Raw genomic sequence first — 17476 nt, forward strand, 5'->3', positions numbered from 1 at the left:
CGGTACTCCTCCTGACCGCTCTTCCAGATCTTCCTCCTGGCAGGTTCCTTAGTCCAGCAGTAATCTAAAGTTCTGGGGTCAGGGACCCAATATTTATACCACATTTTCTTTGAAGTTAGTACAAACAAAGTTCCTCTGGCCCACATAACCCAGTTCATCCTGGCTCACTATGCAAAAGCAAATGATGCGAATTTCGCAAATGCCTTACTCTACACCCATGAGCAAAAAGCAGAAAAGTGAAAGCAGGGCTATAAATGGGATTAAAATGCTGTCCGTTTGCTATAATCCTTGCATTAGGTGATCGTTTTCAACTAACGTGTTTTTACAATGCATTGTGACTATCAAGTTCATATTTAGAATAATATAAGCATACCATTACATCGCAAACTCATTTAGTGTACAAAAGCTCCACCAAAGTGTGCTCAAGATTGAGGATACCTACAGTGTAGTAATTCTGAAAACATGAATTCTAGGCTGGTGGCAGCTGCCTGGCTCTCTCTGGGACTTTGTTGCATACCTTAAACCACGCGCTGCAAAGGACAGCAATTACTGGTGCTCTGGCGCGATTGTGGCGCGAGCGCTTGGAAAAAATTGAACATTTTAAAAACGATTAATTTTAATGTGTTATGCACTGTTTATTATTCCTGACCTAACGCACTGACTTACCTGTTCCTGCCCGCCCTGTTCCATCGCGGCTGGTGCCGTTTGCGTGGAGGGTGAGGCGAGCCGCCATCTTGGGTAGGGCTGGACCGGATTTAGCGGTCTAGTCCCCCCAAGACAGAGGCTACAAAACCTTCCCTGGCACAGAGCCTACCGAGAATTCTAGGCTGGTGGCAGCTGCCTGGCTCTCTCTGGGACTTTGTTGCATACCTTAAACCACGCGCTGCAAAGGACAGCAATTACTGGTGCTCTGGCGCGATTGTGGCGCCAGCGCTTGGAAAAAATTGAAAATTTTAAAAACGATTAATTTTAATGTGTTATGCACTGTTTATTATTCCTGACCTAACGCACTGACTTACCTGTTCCTGCCCGCCCTGTTCCATCGCGGCTGGTGCCGTTTGCGTGGAGGGTGAGGCGAGCCGCCATCTTGGGTAGGGCTGGACCGGATTTAGCGGTCTAGTCCCCCCAAGACAGAGGCTACAAAACCTTCCCCGGCACAGAGCCTACCGAGAATTCTAGGCTGGTGGCAGCTGCCTGGCTCTCTCTGGGACTTTGTTGCATACCTTAAACCACGCGCTGCAAAGGACAGCAATTACTGGTGCTCTGGCGCGATTGTGGCGCCAGCGCTTGGAAAAAATTGAAAATTTTAAAAACGATTAATTTTAATGTGTTATGCACTGTTTATTATTCCTGACCTAACGCACTGACTTACCTGTTCCTGCCCGCCCTGTTCCATCGCGGCTGGTGCCGTTTGCGTGGAGGGTGAGGCGAGCCGCCATCTTGGGTAGGGCTGGACCGGATTTAGCGGTCTAGTCCCCCCAAGACAGAGGCTACAAAACTAATGTGTATATCGGAGCGCAGCGGGCGGGCGCGACGAGTGCGCGCCGAAGTCGCGCACAAGTCAAGCCCGTCTGCGCCCGTCCGCGGCAGACCGGGGCACGGGGCCAGGACCCCTGTTCAAACACTGTCTTATTCCTCTTCTGACCTGCTGTGTCTCCGACCTTCAGACGACACAGGGCCCGCCCCACCCGCGCATGTCCTAAAGCGTGCCGCTATCCATGGCATCCTACGTCCTAAATATATTATTGACCCGTTTATCTGTCCCAACCCCTCTGCCATCTCTACTCCCTCGTCGGGGGTTGAGACAATTCTTAAATGTTTTTATTTAAACACAAGGTCCATGGTGAAGCATCACATGGACATATTTCTTTTACTTCAGGCTGAGCAACCAGACATTTTACTCCTCACGGAGACTTGGCTAAACGCCGACTCCCTACCTGACATCCTGGCTGCTGTCCCTTCTAATTACTATATCTTGCATGAGGATAGACCTGCCAATAAAAGGGGTGGAGGAGTCGCCGCTATCATATCTAAAAACCACATCTTCTCCCCTCTCCCATCCTTCGATCTTTTAGGATCGGACAACATGATCTTTAGGATGGACACTAATAGCGGATCCTTACTTATGGTCCTCATTTATCGCCCCCCCCAGAGCATGCCCACATTCACTGCACTTTTAGCAGAATCTTTGGCTCCCCTGATAATCAGTTATAGGAAAATTGTGCTGCTGGGTGACTTTAACCTCTGGCTGGACTCTGCTGAGCCGGTTGGGCAGGCAGCCGCACTGAAGGAAATTCTTTCAGATATGAATCTCACTCAGCAGATTCATCTCCCCACCCATAAAAAAGGACACAGCCTCGACCAGATTTGGTCGCAGGATATTCCTCTTACCATTAACTCCATCACCCCATGTATCTGGTCGGACCACTTTCTGATCGATTTTTCTATCACCATCACTGAGAACAGGAAACAGCCGCCTCAGCAAGGAGGGAAAGTCAGACTTTGGAAGCATGCTGACCTTCCTGCCTTCATTGACACCTTAACTTTATCCCTCCCCCCATTTGATCAGGATATTGAGGGGTACGAAGAAGCCTTCTCCAGCTGGCTTCTTCAGGCTGCCAATGCTCATGCTCCCTGTTCCAATTTCCCCCGCTCCCGCACCCATGACGCTCACAGATGGTTTACACCTCATCTTAAAGCCGCTAAGCTGCAAGTTCGTCAGAAGGAGCGTAAGTGGCGGTCGGCCTATTTAGAATCTGACAAGGCTGACTATTGTAGGGCACGAAAGGAGTACCAGAAACTTATTCAGAAGCACAAAACTGATTACTTCTCTGAGCAAATTCTTCATTCAAGTAATAAATCCAGAGATTTATTCAACATTGTGGAGAGTCTTAGTGGCAGCGACAGAACTTCCCCAGCTGTGGCTCCCACTCAGGATCTCTGCAATACTCTTAATACCTTCTTTCTGAATAAGATTTGCACCATAAAGCAAAGTATTCTTACCATCCCACCTCCTCCTTCTTCGGACATCTATTACAATCCCTCTACCCTGGAATCTTTCCCCCCCATTGATGTTGCCTGCCTATCTAAACTCCTCCTTAAAGTAAAATCTGGTTCTCCTGATGATGTCTGCCCTCCCTACATCTTGCGGGAAGTGGGAGCTGCTATCCCTGAGAGCATTCTTTTCATGATGAATGGATCCCTCTCACAGGGTTTGGTCCCTGCCAGTTTTAAAAAAGCTCTTCTCATCCCTCTGTTGAAAAAAGCTGGGGCTAATCCATCGGATCCTCTCAATTATAGGCCCATCTCCTTGCTGCCGTACTGTGCCAAAATATTGGAGGCTCATGTTTGTGATAGCATGTCCCAATTCTTGGAAGAATCACAGTTCCTTGCGCCTAACCAGGCCGGCTTCCGTCCTCTTCACTCTACTGAAGCAGTCATCGTCTCAGTTCAGAACACTCTGAGGCGGAATGCCGACGAGGGGATCCACCAGGCTCTGGTATTATTAGATCTATCAGCGGCATTCGACACGGTTGACTATACCATCTTGGTCAACCGTGTCGAACAGGCCGGCCTCAGGGGTCCTGCGTTGAGCTGGATTCGCTCATTTATCACTGGCCGTAACCAATCCGTGAGACTGGGCCCCTTCACGGCCCCCACTATTCCTACCACCTGTGGAGTCCCTCAGGGCTCCTCCCTGTCACCTTTACTTTTTAATCTTTACCTACGCCCCCTGCTGTACTCCCTCAGGGATACCAGAGTTACCATCTTCAATTACGCAGATGATTTGCAGCTCATCTTTCCTTTAAACACCGAGGACTCAGTGGCAGTGTTTCAAAACACCATGTCTCCCATCCTGAGTTGGATGAGCTGCAATCACCTGAAGCTCAACCCAGGCAAGACTGAGCTGGTCTTGCCTGGGCAGAGTGTACTCAGCTGGAACCCTGGCTTTTGGCCATCCAGCATGGGAGCCCCTCCATCCAAATCGTCCTCAGTTAAGAGCCTAGGAATCTTCCTCAGCGAAGATCTTTCTCTAAAAAGGCAGGTCAGCGCAGTGGTGTCCTCCAGCCTATTTCAGCTGAAGAAAATTAAGAAAATTGCTTGTTTCTTCACTTTGGAGGCGCTCACACAGATTGTCATCTCCTTGGTGCTGTCTAGACTGGACTTCTCCAACAGTCTCTATCTTGGGTTCCCGGTTGGCGAGCTAAAGCGCCTCCAGCTGATTCAGAATCAGGCAGCCAGACTCATTCTGAATCTACCTAAGAGGCAGTCTGTCAGACTGGGTCTAAAACAACTACACTGGCTGCCTGTTGAGCAACGGGTGGCTTTTAAGACTGGTTGTATTTTATTTAAGTCCTTACACCAATCAGGCCCCCTATTCATCAGAGATCTGTTTAAAAAATATGACCCCCCTAGGAATCTTCGCTCTATGCATAAACATCTTCTGACTGTCCCTACTTACAAAAGGAAGCGTCTTGGAGGCTGCTGCTTTGACCACCTTGCAGCTGCATTCTGGAACTCCCTTCCTCTTCACCTTAAAATGTGTGGAAACATCCTTAGTTTCAGACACTCCCTCAAAACTTGGCTCTTTTCCCAAGCGTTTTGATGAGCTCCTCTTTGTTTCCTCTGACTGCTACGTTGTGTCCCTGTCTATAGCGCCATGAAGCCCCCGGGCGAACGAGCGCTCTACAAATACATTTCAATATCAATATCAATATCAATGAATATATATGTAGGAGTGTAGGGACAAATGCTTTTTACTTATCTTTGTCTAGACGAGTCCCACATCTAAGTCACATTTACAATGAAGTGTAACAGTAAAGGACATAAAGAGTAGAGGAATACAATAAGTGCAGTCAGACAGTTTATGGCATCTATAATAAAAGGCACTGAAATATTATAGAACAACCAGAGTATTATAAAGGAAAGTCAATAAGAGAGAAAAATAGTGGCTGTTTCGCCCATTTGAGCACTATTTGAATAACCTTTTGAGGAAAATCAAGTGGCATTTTGGGAAGTCAGCATAAATTATCTGAATGGAATTTCTTTGATCAGAACACAAGGAACTTGCACATAGGTGACATTTAAATAGCCTGCGGTGAATAAAGTGAAGACTTTATAGGTTTCTAAAATCGAAACATTGCAAATTTAAAGTGCTTTTAGTAAATCGGTTCTGTGAATCTGCTGTAGAAATTGACTGGTCAGGGATCAAAACAATCGATATGTAAGTAGGAAGGTAGGAGAGGTTTAGGAAAGCAGAAGGTAACTTGTAAACGGGCCAAATCTGAACATAGATACTGGAGAGCCTTTTGGCAAGGCAGCAGCAGATCGTTCCATACACCTGAAATTATTCTGGAGGGTAGACTAGGGGAGGGGGCAGTGTGTTTGCTAGCCACATTGCCTATATATATTGGAGCGAGCGCATGTACAGTCGAGGCTTACGCGGGTGTCTTGAAAGTGTAATCATTTTAGCTCCTTGAAGATTTTCTATGTTTTCTCCTTATGGAAGGGTAAAGACATCCAATTATAGTTCTTAATTGTGCTTTACTGACAGTGAAATAGTTCTGACGAAAAGACATAGAAAAACAGACAAGCTAAGGCAAAAACTTAGATTAGACAAATCCACCTAAAAGTTAAACGAATACGCCATGTAACATTTAAGGTCTGCAACCAACAACAATGACAAAATAAAAGATTCCACCTACGTCTTCCACAAGAGCCCAGCACTTGCTGATACAGCACTTGCACCAATAAATGCTGCTACCATCAGTCTACGCTTGCTGCTTATGGGATGAGCAACACCATGGTATCGACGAGAAACAGCAGCCAACCCTGCCACTGCAGGCAAGAACCGAAGGCGAAACATCCTAGAAAGAAAAAAAAAGCACAGGAGGAATAATTGTCAAAAGGTCTCATGATGGGTAGATTTGCTTCAGATCAGTATTAAGATAAACAGTGAATTCACACACAAATTCTATCACCCAGGCAGCCACATGGCCAACCAGTTAAACATCCTAAATTCAGCTTTGAAACACAAAGGAGCAACTTCACTTCGAATTGTTTTTTTTGTTTCTCTAAAGGGAAAACATCTCTATGCACTAGCTCCTTCACCATACACCAGACGTTGCATTGTGTAATGACAATCCCAGTCCGACTCTGGATATGCACTTACTCCTGCCTTTGCCATTCAGCAAGCGGATTGGAGGTGATGTTGTACAATATTGTTGGACAGCTGATCAAATTAGAGAGTTATAGGATCTAGCAATTTCAATGATTTTAATATTTACAAAAATATTGAACACGGACTCTAGGGGCTGGCTTAAAAATGATTATTTGCAGACTACATCCTACTAACGTTAATGAACCCGGACACTTGATCCACACTTTCATCCGCACTATCCGGTGCTTTGACATGATATCAGGCTTCCAAGTTAATTCCAATAAAACTGAAATACTGGGTATCCAGAACTCCATAACAACTAAGAGTAGTACTGAATATCTCTTTCCTTTAAAATGGGTGAAGGGTAGTATTAAAATATCCGGGTATACCAATCACATCCAAGATCCATGATCTCTATAAAGCTAACTGCCAGCGTTTCCTAAAAGATGAACTTCAAAAGCAAACTTCTTTGATGGGGCCCTATGTTCAACTCAAGGATGGGTAGATTGGGGGCTCGCAAGATGAACATCTTTCCGAAGTTGTTATATTTCTTCAAGTCGCTCCTGTTGGTAATCCTTAAATAAGACTTAATGAAAACACAAATTGTCCGTGGGAAATTCTATACAGCAACATATTTTACGTTCCATATAGCTTACAGTCATCCAGAGTACATCAAAGTCAGATGGGATTGGTGTACGAGACACACAGAAGTACTATATGGCAATGTAATTATGGGTGGTCTTTGAGTAGTCTCGAGAGAAATGGAGAAGCATTGGGCTTATACAGAATTCTGGGTAGACCACCATGGTAAATCCACTGGCTGTCTAAACACTCAAGACCAGCAATATCGTATGCACTGGAAGTGATCAAGCAGATTATGTAGATATGGGACACCCTTACTAATGGTCGCTCTGCTCCATGGTAACCAAGATTTTTCTACAGCCATAGACAAGAAATAATTTGATAATTGTGCAGAGAGGATTGCATAATGCTAAGAGACATGTTCTAGTACCAACAAAAATCAAACACCACGCACAGTGTAGGATGGAGGTTGGAATTGGCAAGAAGGATAAATATATTTCAAAGGAACTCAGAACAAACTAGCTGGCACTATACAATTAAAAGCCTTTGAAAAACTCTTTATGCACTATAAATTCTTCAAGGGCCTAGTGTCATATCTAGACTTCACTCTTACATCCATGCCTTCTAATCATAGATTGCCCAACATGCAATAATGGAAGAAGGCAGTAGGGAAAGATAAAAGAAGAAGAACTGGAGTGACCATATGCTGACGTTCAGAGGACGGCCCAAAGGGTCCAGGGTAACTTGTTCAAATGGTACCACACACTTATTCAAATTCAAAAATTCTTCATTGTTTTAGTTAATTAAAACCATAAGAATGTGCTTAGTTAATTATACTAGGGTTTAAAGATTTGTACAAAGTGAATAAAGGTGACAGTGAAAGGAGCAAAAATCCTAACAGAATAGCCTGTTTTGTAAGGTACAGTCTCGATTGATTGTCCTTTTTGTGGTATTAATGCAGCTCCATAACACCGATTGAAACTGGCAGAGGCCCATTGTAGAGTATATGCCCACCAATATGTTATTCTGTGACTCCCTTTAGACCGGATTTTATTAGTTTTTCATACAGGATTAAAAACGTTACCAGATTACAATTGAGCTGTGGGTCATTTGGATCAAGGCATTGTAATATTGCTGCTCTGCAGGTGCAAACGCCACTTATAATATGGCGATATGGCTTTAGATTGGGACAGACACAAATTAAGTGTATTAGATCCTGCTGCATTGCTGCACAAAGACTGCATGCTTTCGGGCCTTCATATTGCCAGCTTGGTTGTCGGCGTTTGATGGAATTGAGCCAAGACGCAGTGCTAAGAACCATGTTTTAGATACGGGGCATATGTATGACCTAAATAAATTGCCGGTTGTAGTTTGGTATATGATTGCAAAACCATCCATGCGTGGGATCTCTTACTCTAACTTGTTTTGTCCTCCATTAGTGAATGCTTCATAGCCACCTTCTTTAGCGTTAGCTGAAAGGAAAATAGTGGGAGATTCAATCGCCAAAGGCTTGTAAGTACTTAGTATAGGCAGAGTGAGGATCATTATCTAAAGCCCTCCATAGTGCATTGTTGATTGGATTTTGCTGATTGAACTAAATCTTGTACCATGTTTTAATATTAGCATATCGTCTTTGCACACGCTGCTGCTGCAACCCGAACCCTAACCTCACCTGGGCCTGGGAGGAATTACGGGGTAAAGAAAATACTCTTATAACCTTTTGTTTGTAGGGTTTCCATAGTAGCCGCATCTTTCCCATGCTGGATTTCACTTGCATATGCCACTGTTGGGAGGAGTTTGGCTTTAATAACTGCGAGCAGTGGTGTGAATGATGGCTGTTTCAGATTCCTTGCCATTGAGCAGAAGGCAAATATTCCTTTTTTCATTTGAATCTCATTATGCTTATGTAAAGTCAGTTGATTATCCATTAGCACTCCCAGATACTTATAGATGCTAACTTCTTCCAGGTCTAAATTGCCGATCAGAAAGTGACGATGTTTCCAAGCACGACTACATATAATCATTGCCTTTGTTTTGGAAATTTTAATTTCCATCATATTTTCTTCTGCAAATTTCGCCAGTACATTAATTGCCCTTTGTAGTCCTATTTATGTCTGGCTTAATAGCACTATGTCGTCTGCATAAGATAGATGGGTGATGGGCAATATGCTAAGGCGTGGTGGATGTGAATTCACCTCGTCTAGCTTTATGGAGAAATCGGCCATGAAAAGATTGAACAGGGGTGGTGCCAGCACACACCCTTGCTTTAGACCGGCACTTGTGTAGATCTTCATAGTGAGCTTGTTGCCATTGGCAAATTTGACTTGGAGCCAGGTATTTGTATATAGTAGCTGTATAGTTTTTAGTATTGTTTCCAAGAGACCCCATGGCTCTAGTTCATACCACAGTAAACCTCGGTTTACTCGGTCAAATGCCACTTTATAGTCTATGAAGCATAAATATAGGCTTATTTGTTGTTGTAAACTCGTATCTGCCATTCATCCTAGGGCAAGAAGGTTTGTGATGGTGCCCTCAACTTTGCGGAATTCCAACTGGTTAAGAGGGATTATATTTTTTAAATCTGCTCAGTCTAGTAAATCTGATAGAATCAGCGATGCATAGTATTTGGTATCAAGAAGGGCGATCATTCGGTAGTTGGCTGGATCGGTGCGGTCGCCTCCTTTATATAGCGGGTTCATTATTGACCCTCTCCAACTCTTTGGCAGGCTATTTAAGTTACCCACCTCGTGGAAGAGGCGAAACAACGGGACAGCCCCAAACCTAGGGTCCTGTTTGTAGATTGCTTGTGGGATCCCATTTGGGCCTGGGCCCCATCCAGTCTGCCTTCCTGGATCACCTTAGCTGTTTTTGCTACTGTGTATAGAGGAGATAGCTGTCTTATTGCCTTTGATGCTTTTGAGGTCTTTGCTGGAACTTTGGCTTTCCTAACCGTTGTTTGTAGTGGATCTAAATGCAATTTTTGTCCTACTATTCAACTAGTGAAGTCGGTGTGGTCAGGTTTATTAAGCATGGTTAAGTCAATGAATTGCAAACTTTGGCGCAGGGAAGCTCTGCTTTTTCCACATCTTCAAACCCTCTACCTGGCGTGATGCAGAGTGTTGAGGTTATGTATGTTATCCAGGCTTGCTCAGTTACACAGGTATTCTTTATTGCCGGTTATGGTCTCGTGACCGTTCACTAATTCCAAAAAAGCTCTTGTGTTTGATCTTTTGACAATGATTAAAATCTTTGACCATAAGTTATCGATTTTAATTTCTTTTCGTCTTCCCAAATTCGTTTTTTATATTGCCTCTTCAGGTTTTTATTTGATCCCAAGTGGGCCCCTGGACTGTGATCCCCTCGCGGGTTTGATTATTCTTCTTAGTTCAGTTCTCAGATTTAATGCTGTTTTCTCAGGTGCCTATCCTGGTCTCATTCAGTGGGGTTTTGATGGTAGGTTTGCAAAAATTCCTTCAGTAGTGTTATTAGAAATGTGGTCCAAACTTCTGTGAGTAAACCTTCCTGTGCACCAAGGGACATGATAAGTTCCTTTATCCTTGAGGAGATTTTTGGGAGGGAATTGTTTGTCCATCTTAGAAGTTTTAAGTTGAAAGATGTTATTGACCCTAGTTCAGGTGGCACTGTTGCTTGTCTAGTGAGAGAGGTTGCCAGTACGAGGTGTTGGTCCGAGTGGTCACTTTCCGTGGTGTATTTTATTGAAAATTCCTTTGTTTGTTCTAGTAGTGGCAGAGTAAAAATAGTGTAATCTATGATCAATGTCGCCCTAGGGCCATGATAAGTGCGTGTCAGGGTTTATCTTGCTCAGATCTTCTGTCCAATACCCTCAGCCCTAGATGTTCCAGGTCTATTACCAGTTTCTAGCCATTTACATCATGGCGTTTGTGTACTGGTCGGTCTTAGGATTGCACTGCCCATATTGTGTTTGTTTTTATTATGTCCTCATCACCATCTGGTGTGTGTATTAGGTTTGAATAGAAAAAACGCTGGTTACTATTACGTCCCAAGCTGGGTGTTCAAACCTTAATGTCTTTTATTGCCATTATCTCCCTATTGGACACGGACTCTATTGTTGTGATTGGTTGTCACAGTTTTGCTTCTTTTCTACTGCTTTCCCACTGTTCCATGGGAAGCGTAGTTTATTGCGTCTTCGCTGCTGTTGAATAAAGTGGAGAAAGAAGGCATAATCCTCGCCTCCTAGTCCTTAATAAAATTGAAACTTTCCGTTACGTTAGCTAGGAAATTTTTCATTATCACGTTTTATAGATCTTGGTTATCAGAGATATTAATTTTACATTTACAGAATAAAAGCACATGCCTGAAAGGTGCATTTGATATGAGAGCAATTCAGCACTAGTTACATGTTCAATAACCCATCTTCAAACTGTAATGAAAAACGGGTCTCTGCACTCCAAGACACGATCCTTCCAACAATGGAAGAAATGTTCACTTTATGATTAGCAGCAAGTAGAAAGGAAATTATTTATATCACATGGAGATTTAAAAGACAAAGAGTGGCGGATAGGCATAAATTACTGCACCACCCAGTATGGTCACATAAAGTGTCATAAACTAGCTATGAAGATGTAATTTGAATTTTCAAACATGCATACCTTTTTAGGTTTCTATAGAATTTGATAAAGATACGTATGGTCTTGTATGGATATGGATCGCAAACAGCTGTTGTCCTGATTTCTAAATAAAGCACAGGAATTTGAAAATACTTTACCTTGCCCTCAAAATCATTTTTGGCTGATGGCAAAAATACTTCTCTTTTGGGTGTACAAATTCTGATGCTTTAGGTTGTGCCTTTTTCTGCTAGGTCAAGGGGAATGGGTCAGAAAAGGATAAGAAAGCTAAAAGGCCACCTTAAGAAAGGAGTTGTCAGTTCACTTTTCTGCAATGCTTCATTTGAAGCTCCTGCAGGTTTGCATGTACAGCCCCAAGTTGATGAGTGGGTGAGTGCTTGCAATGTTCAACACTCCGTCCATCATCCCATTTGGTTTTGCTTTGTTCGCCCTAAGTGACAGGGTATGCCCAGACGTGGGTCCCTTGCTCACTTTGCCACAGGATTCAAGCTAGCCTGGCTGATGACGGCTTATTAGCCAGAAACCGGTCCCAGGATGCTTGTTTGCGGTCCAGGGAAGACATGGCTTGGCAGTTCGAGCTGGACTGTTCCCATGAGGCACAGAGTCAGACTAATTTGCATATGGCCATAACTGAACTGGGGTGGTGGAGTGAGCTAAAGAATTATAATGGATTAAACCCAGATCAGTTGACTGGGGGTGAGTGTTTGATGTACTCAAACGCTCCGTCCATCATCCCCTTTGGTTTCGCTTTGTTCGCCCTAAGTTGGCAGGGTATGCCCAGACATAGGTCCCTTGCTTACTTTGCCACTGGATTCAAGCTAGCCTGGCTGATGACAGCTGAATAGCCAGAAACCTGTCCCAGGATGCTTGTTTCCAGTCCTGGGAAGACATGGCTTGGCAGCTTGGGCTGGACTGATCCCATGAGGCACAGGGTCAGACTAATTTGCATATGGCCATGTCTGAACTGGGGTGGCGGAGTGAGCTAAAGAATGATGACGGATTAAACCCAGATCAGTTGACTGGGGGTGAGTGCATGCAATGTTCAACACTCCGTCCATCATCCCCTTTGGTTTTGCTCAGCCCCAAGTTGATGGGAGCACAACAGGGACACCTATGTCACTTGAAAGATGGAAAACAGTAAGGTGTCCACTCGAAGACGACGTAGGAAAAACACAAGGGTTTGGAAGAGATTGGAGATCAGGGTCTTTCAAATTATGGATGCACCATTGTGGTGGTGTGTGATTTAATATGTCCTTCATGGACACTTTAAAAAACAAAAAATGCCACTGTGAAGCAGGCGTCTTATTGGTTTACCATTCCATCCAAAGAGTGGTCAAGATGGGGAATAATGCCCAAGTCAGGTAGAGAAATTCCAATAGGTGGTGTCAGAGAAGCTGATCATCATCATCATCATCATGGTTTCCCCTCTGGTATAATACCCAATAAGAAGTTTACAAACTGCAGGATGACAGGTCACCTGACATTAGTTGAGGGGATCTCTTTGAGAGACCATTTGGCTAAGGAAATCTGCTTGTGACATTTTCATCCTTTGGTTTGCATCCTCCATATTTAGGAGCATGGATATAATACCTTTAACCAAATCATATTCAAGTATACAATTAGATATTCACTGATGTGTTTCTGATGGTTATGGTGAGGCAATAAATAAGTAAGAGAGGGGAAGATTTGAATGCAAAACATCCAACCATTGAAACAACACCTCAATTACTATTTTCTGTATGGACAGTAAGCTTATGGGAATGCTGTAAACTTGTGCAAGAATTTGTGTTTAGACGTCATAAAAGATTGAGGTTCAGGTAGGGAGTAAAAAATACAAGAGATCAGCAAATACTTATACCATGATCATGAGGTAAGACTTCCACCAGCAACAGTAAAGAAAATCAAGGTGCACTTCAAAGTGTTTGTTGAACTACAAAAGAACAATATTCCAATTACAGTCCATGATTGGTCAGCTGAATTAAGTTCATGGTAGTTTTACTGGTGGACTGGTCCTGCATTTAGCAGGAGTAAGGTTATGCTTTACACACAAGCATCATAATATCACGCTTGAAAACGGGGTAAAGGCGATATCAAAGCTTGCTATGAGCTTTTGAAAGAGGATGACAGTGAGTAACAAATGAGACATTGAAGCAATTCCGAATGCAATAAGCACCTTGGGTTTTAGAGCCTCAGTAGGTTGTAAAAATAGTGCCATATGTCAATATCAACAGGTCTAGGAGCCGGACATGAGCAAACATCTTGGAATTATTTACCATTCTGGTAGCATTTATAATAAAGCAACCAGCCAAACCAAGTTAAGTTAAAAATATGGTTTACAGTACTGGTGCTGGATAATCATTCTGCTTGCAGCCTGCACATCCAGGGACTATAGATTATTTAGTAATGCAGCTCAAATTCAGCATTGTTTATGGAAGGGTGCAAGAATGAAAATATTGATACAGTGCCTTTTTTTAAATAGGAACATATATTCAAGAGACTGGGAAGCTGGGCAATACAGAATTAACGGAATGGGACTGAGCTCCCCGTCAAGAACTAGAATCTTTGAGCCTTACGCAAAAAAAGTGGCAGGCACATGTTTTGGCCTCCTGCGCAGCTTAAAACCAATTCTGGGGTTTTTTGACACCCCTATCCGCCAACTGATAGTACAGTCGGTGGTTCTGTCTCGCCTAGACTATTGTAATGGTCTTCTACTGGGCGTTAATAAAACAGTCACGGCCAGACTCCAACGACTACAAAATGCTGCCGCACGAACCCTCCTGGCTGCACCCAGACACTGCCGTTCCTCCAATCTTCTTCACCGCCTTCATTGGTTGTCCATCAGGCAAAGAGTCCAGTTCAAAACCCTATGCACTATTCATAAGACTTTGCACGGTCAGGGTCCCCAAATCCTGCAGGAGCTCTGCTCCTCCTATGGCTCCAGGAGTGCCTTACGCTCCGCCGACCAACATCTGCTATGCATTCCACGTGTTCGTCGTAGCAGAGCCGGGGGTCACTCCTTCAAAGCCCTGGCCCCCACCCTGTGGAACTCCACCCCTCTAGTTGCACACAGCACCTACAATCACTGGACATTCAGGACGCTGATTAAAACCTGGCTTTTTACATCCATTTAACAATATTCTCTCTGCTCTGCTAGCGCTGGGACGCCTTGTTGCTTGGGCAGCCATGCGCTGTACAAGTCACCTTAACATAACATAACATAGACAGTTTTGAACAAAGGTTGTATGGTATGGGGCATGATGCGACATCTTGACAAAGGTACAGAGCACCCACTGGCTGTCAAACAATACTGTAGTAATCATGGATAAGTTTTAATGAGAAGCACATTGCAGCATTGAACCTTATCTTAGGGAATTCAGGTCAGGAGATTATTTTAGGTTTTTAATTAAGAAAATAATAGGCTGGATTTAAATATGGGCAAAGTTTGAGGCAAGGAAGAATCCTGATGCCTCTTCTAGAGGGAGGCTGTGGTACTGAATCTATGGAAAGGTATACACTAATGAATTTGGGTGACAGTTGTTAAAATGTGCTCCCTTGTTCATAAGTGGAGAACAAGTAGAAGAGAAATACATGGTGTGAGAAGTTGGCCTGGTATATTATGTTCACTATTCTAGTGAGCACCTTGCACCAGTCCAAACAACCCTTATGGTGATGGTTGTAAAGTCAACCTTATAGACCAGCTATCCTAGTGGTAGCATGGACAAAGCAGTCTTAGGCTAAACTCAAGAGGGCATGTGAAGCCAGCTGTTTTACCATATGCAACACTTTTAATACCAAGTGAAAGGACACCACACAGGTTGTATATCAAAATATATATGTATTTATTTCTAACACAATCCTCTGAACTCTTTATGGGGTCAGAGGCACAAGCACATAACAAGATACTCAATTATAATACAATAAGTTGCACAAAATACAGTAATGCCCTAGGGGCACTTCGAACCATATACTAAAATAGTGGTATAAGAACCACGTCACGAACAAAGGATAGGCCTAGGGCCTGGAGAATCGCTGGGGCTAAGCCGTACTACCAAAGGATAGGGAGCAGGAGGACCACGGGATGCGCGCGCGCAGTGTCTTTACACGCATGCAAGTTACCATAGAGTTATAATGGGAAAAAATTGGAAACTAGTTCTTTTAGGTCACTTCCGGATGGACAAGGAGAAAGCAACTTGAAAGTTAGACACTAGGATAGTAAATACCCACAGGAGCACCGAAGTACTCGCATTACCTCACCCACAGGAAGCGGGTGCATAGGTGTCAAAGTGTGTCGGGTTTCGTCGCTGAATCCTATGGAGCCTTGAAGAAAGATGCTGCAGGCGACCGGGAGGGAAGTGTCCGTTGGATCCAAGGGCGGATCGAGGACGAAGAGTACCTGAAAGCAGAGGGGACAGAGTTTGGGTCACTAGCCAGTGACCAGGAAGGAACCAGGCGATGTCGCAAAGCAATCAGGTGATGTCGTGAAGCTGGTCTTTGCAGCCAAGTGCACCAGGAGGTGTCGGCGACGAAAAGGAGCTGGATACGGACTGTCCCACGAAGGCTCTCGCTGTCGGCGGTGTCAGCTTCCGGATTGGAGTAAAAAAGCCTTGGCAAAGGCAATCCACGCAGGAATCGAAGATGGCTTACGGATCAGACCAGCAAGGTCTGATGGACTTCTCCTTTTCAGAGAAGCAAGGGCTAGTCTGGAGCAACCAGACCAGCGGTGTAAATCAAAAGGTTTGTCGTCACAGAGGCCACTAGCCAACGGGCAAGTGACCGGACAGACGCGTCGAGCAGGAAAATGCAGAAGGCCCCCACGCAGAACTCGTGGAGTGTGGAGGGCTGATCTTCGGTGCAGTCGGTGCTCGGGGCTGGGCCTTCTCAATCCCCAATGCACAACTTCGAGGGTGCCTCAGAAGTTGCACGGAAAGCAATTTACTGGCATTCCAAGATGGCCGGTCCCACGTCTCTCATCGCCTCCATGGGTCTCAGCTCTGCTGTGACTGTGGATCGGGCTGTTGGAAGTCTGGAAGTCCGGGTCTTGTCAGGCTCTGTGCTCGGGCTCCGGCTGGAGCGTCGACAAAGCAAACCGTTGATCGCTTGATGGTGCCTGCTTGCACAGGGTGGTCACTCCTTGACCACAAGGGAGATTCTTCAGTCTTCTATCTTCAAGTAGAACGTCGAAGGTCCAGAGTTTCGTTTCAAGTTTCAGTCAGGATAAATCTAAAGTCTTGGGACTCAGCTCCTACCTATATACCAAATTTAGGGGCTGGATTACCTGCTAGGTCCCTCCTATGGGTGGGACCAGGGAAGGGGGTGGTTACACCCCTTTCCCTTTGTCCAGTTTCGCGCCAGAGCTGGGGCTGGAGTGCCCCAGCACCGGTTTGAACCGGACTATGCATGGGACATCTTGTGTGCCCCAGGCAGTGTCTCATTTCATTCAGCCCTCTCTGCCCCAATACACTATGGCCTGTCTGGGGTGGTGCTAGCACCTCCCAAGACAGGAAACCTATTGTCCAAGCCTCCCTCGCTGGAAGGACTCCCAGCAGCAGGAGGTCAGACTTGTGTCTGTGGCAGCAGCATCCATTTTGTGATGCTGAGACTCTGGTTAACTTTAACCGGGATTAGTAGGAACAACATGTCTTCTCCCTCTAGAAGGGTGGAATGCTACCCCCGTCGCCAGAACTGGCGAGGGGGTAGTATTCCAAAGCGTATGATACCTTACACGACATGTTTTGATAAAGCCAAACCAAAGTTAGCAATAACCGCGAGGATTATAATGCACTTAAGAGTATATGGTATGGCTATATCATAGAACAGCTATAAGGACATGGTTCCGAAAACTGCAGACAGGCTCAGCTCATGCTAGAGTCTCATCTCACATAAAACCAAGCACTCTGCCTTCAGTTTGGATGGCCAGCCAGGGGTGGCAAAAGATATGCTGCAGCCCCTGGTAGGCCTTTGGTGCACCTATGCCCTGGGTACCTATGGTACACTGTACAGGGACTCACAAGAGTGACCCAATATCCAATTAGGTATGTACCTAAGGTACATGGAGTCCATTTTATAGAGAGAGCAGATAGCCTGGGGCCCTGATTAGCAGGATCCCAGGCAAACTAGGTCGAAAACT

At 44.6% G+C, this 17476-nt stretch overlaps 1 protein-coding gene across 2 annotated transcripts in view; it reads right to left on the reverse strand.

The window, feature by feature from the left end:
- MICU1 (mitochondrial calcium uptake 1) overlaps positions 1 to 17476 on the reverse strand; it is a 627696-nt gene that overhangs the window by 506872 nt on the left and 103348 nt on the right. For both annotated transcript variants that reach the window (XM_078643080.1, XM_078643081.1), the window contains exon 2: positions 5706 to 5867. In XM_078643080.1, the coding sequence (XP_078499206.1) occupies positions 5706 to 5866 (161 nt within the window). In that variant the 5' untranslated portion in view covers position 5867. The remainder of the gene's footprint in view (positions 1 to 5705; positions 5868 to 17476) is intronic.

Source organism: Lissotriton helveticus, chromosome 5_1 (genome assembly GCF_964261635.1).
Source record: "Lissotriton helveticus chromosome 5_1, aLisHel1.1, whole genome shotgun sequence".
NCBI classification, from domain to species: domain Eukaryota; kingdom Metazoa; phylum Chordata; class Amphibia; order Caudata; family Salamandridae; genus Lissotriton; species Lissotriton helveticus.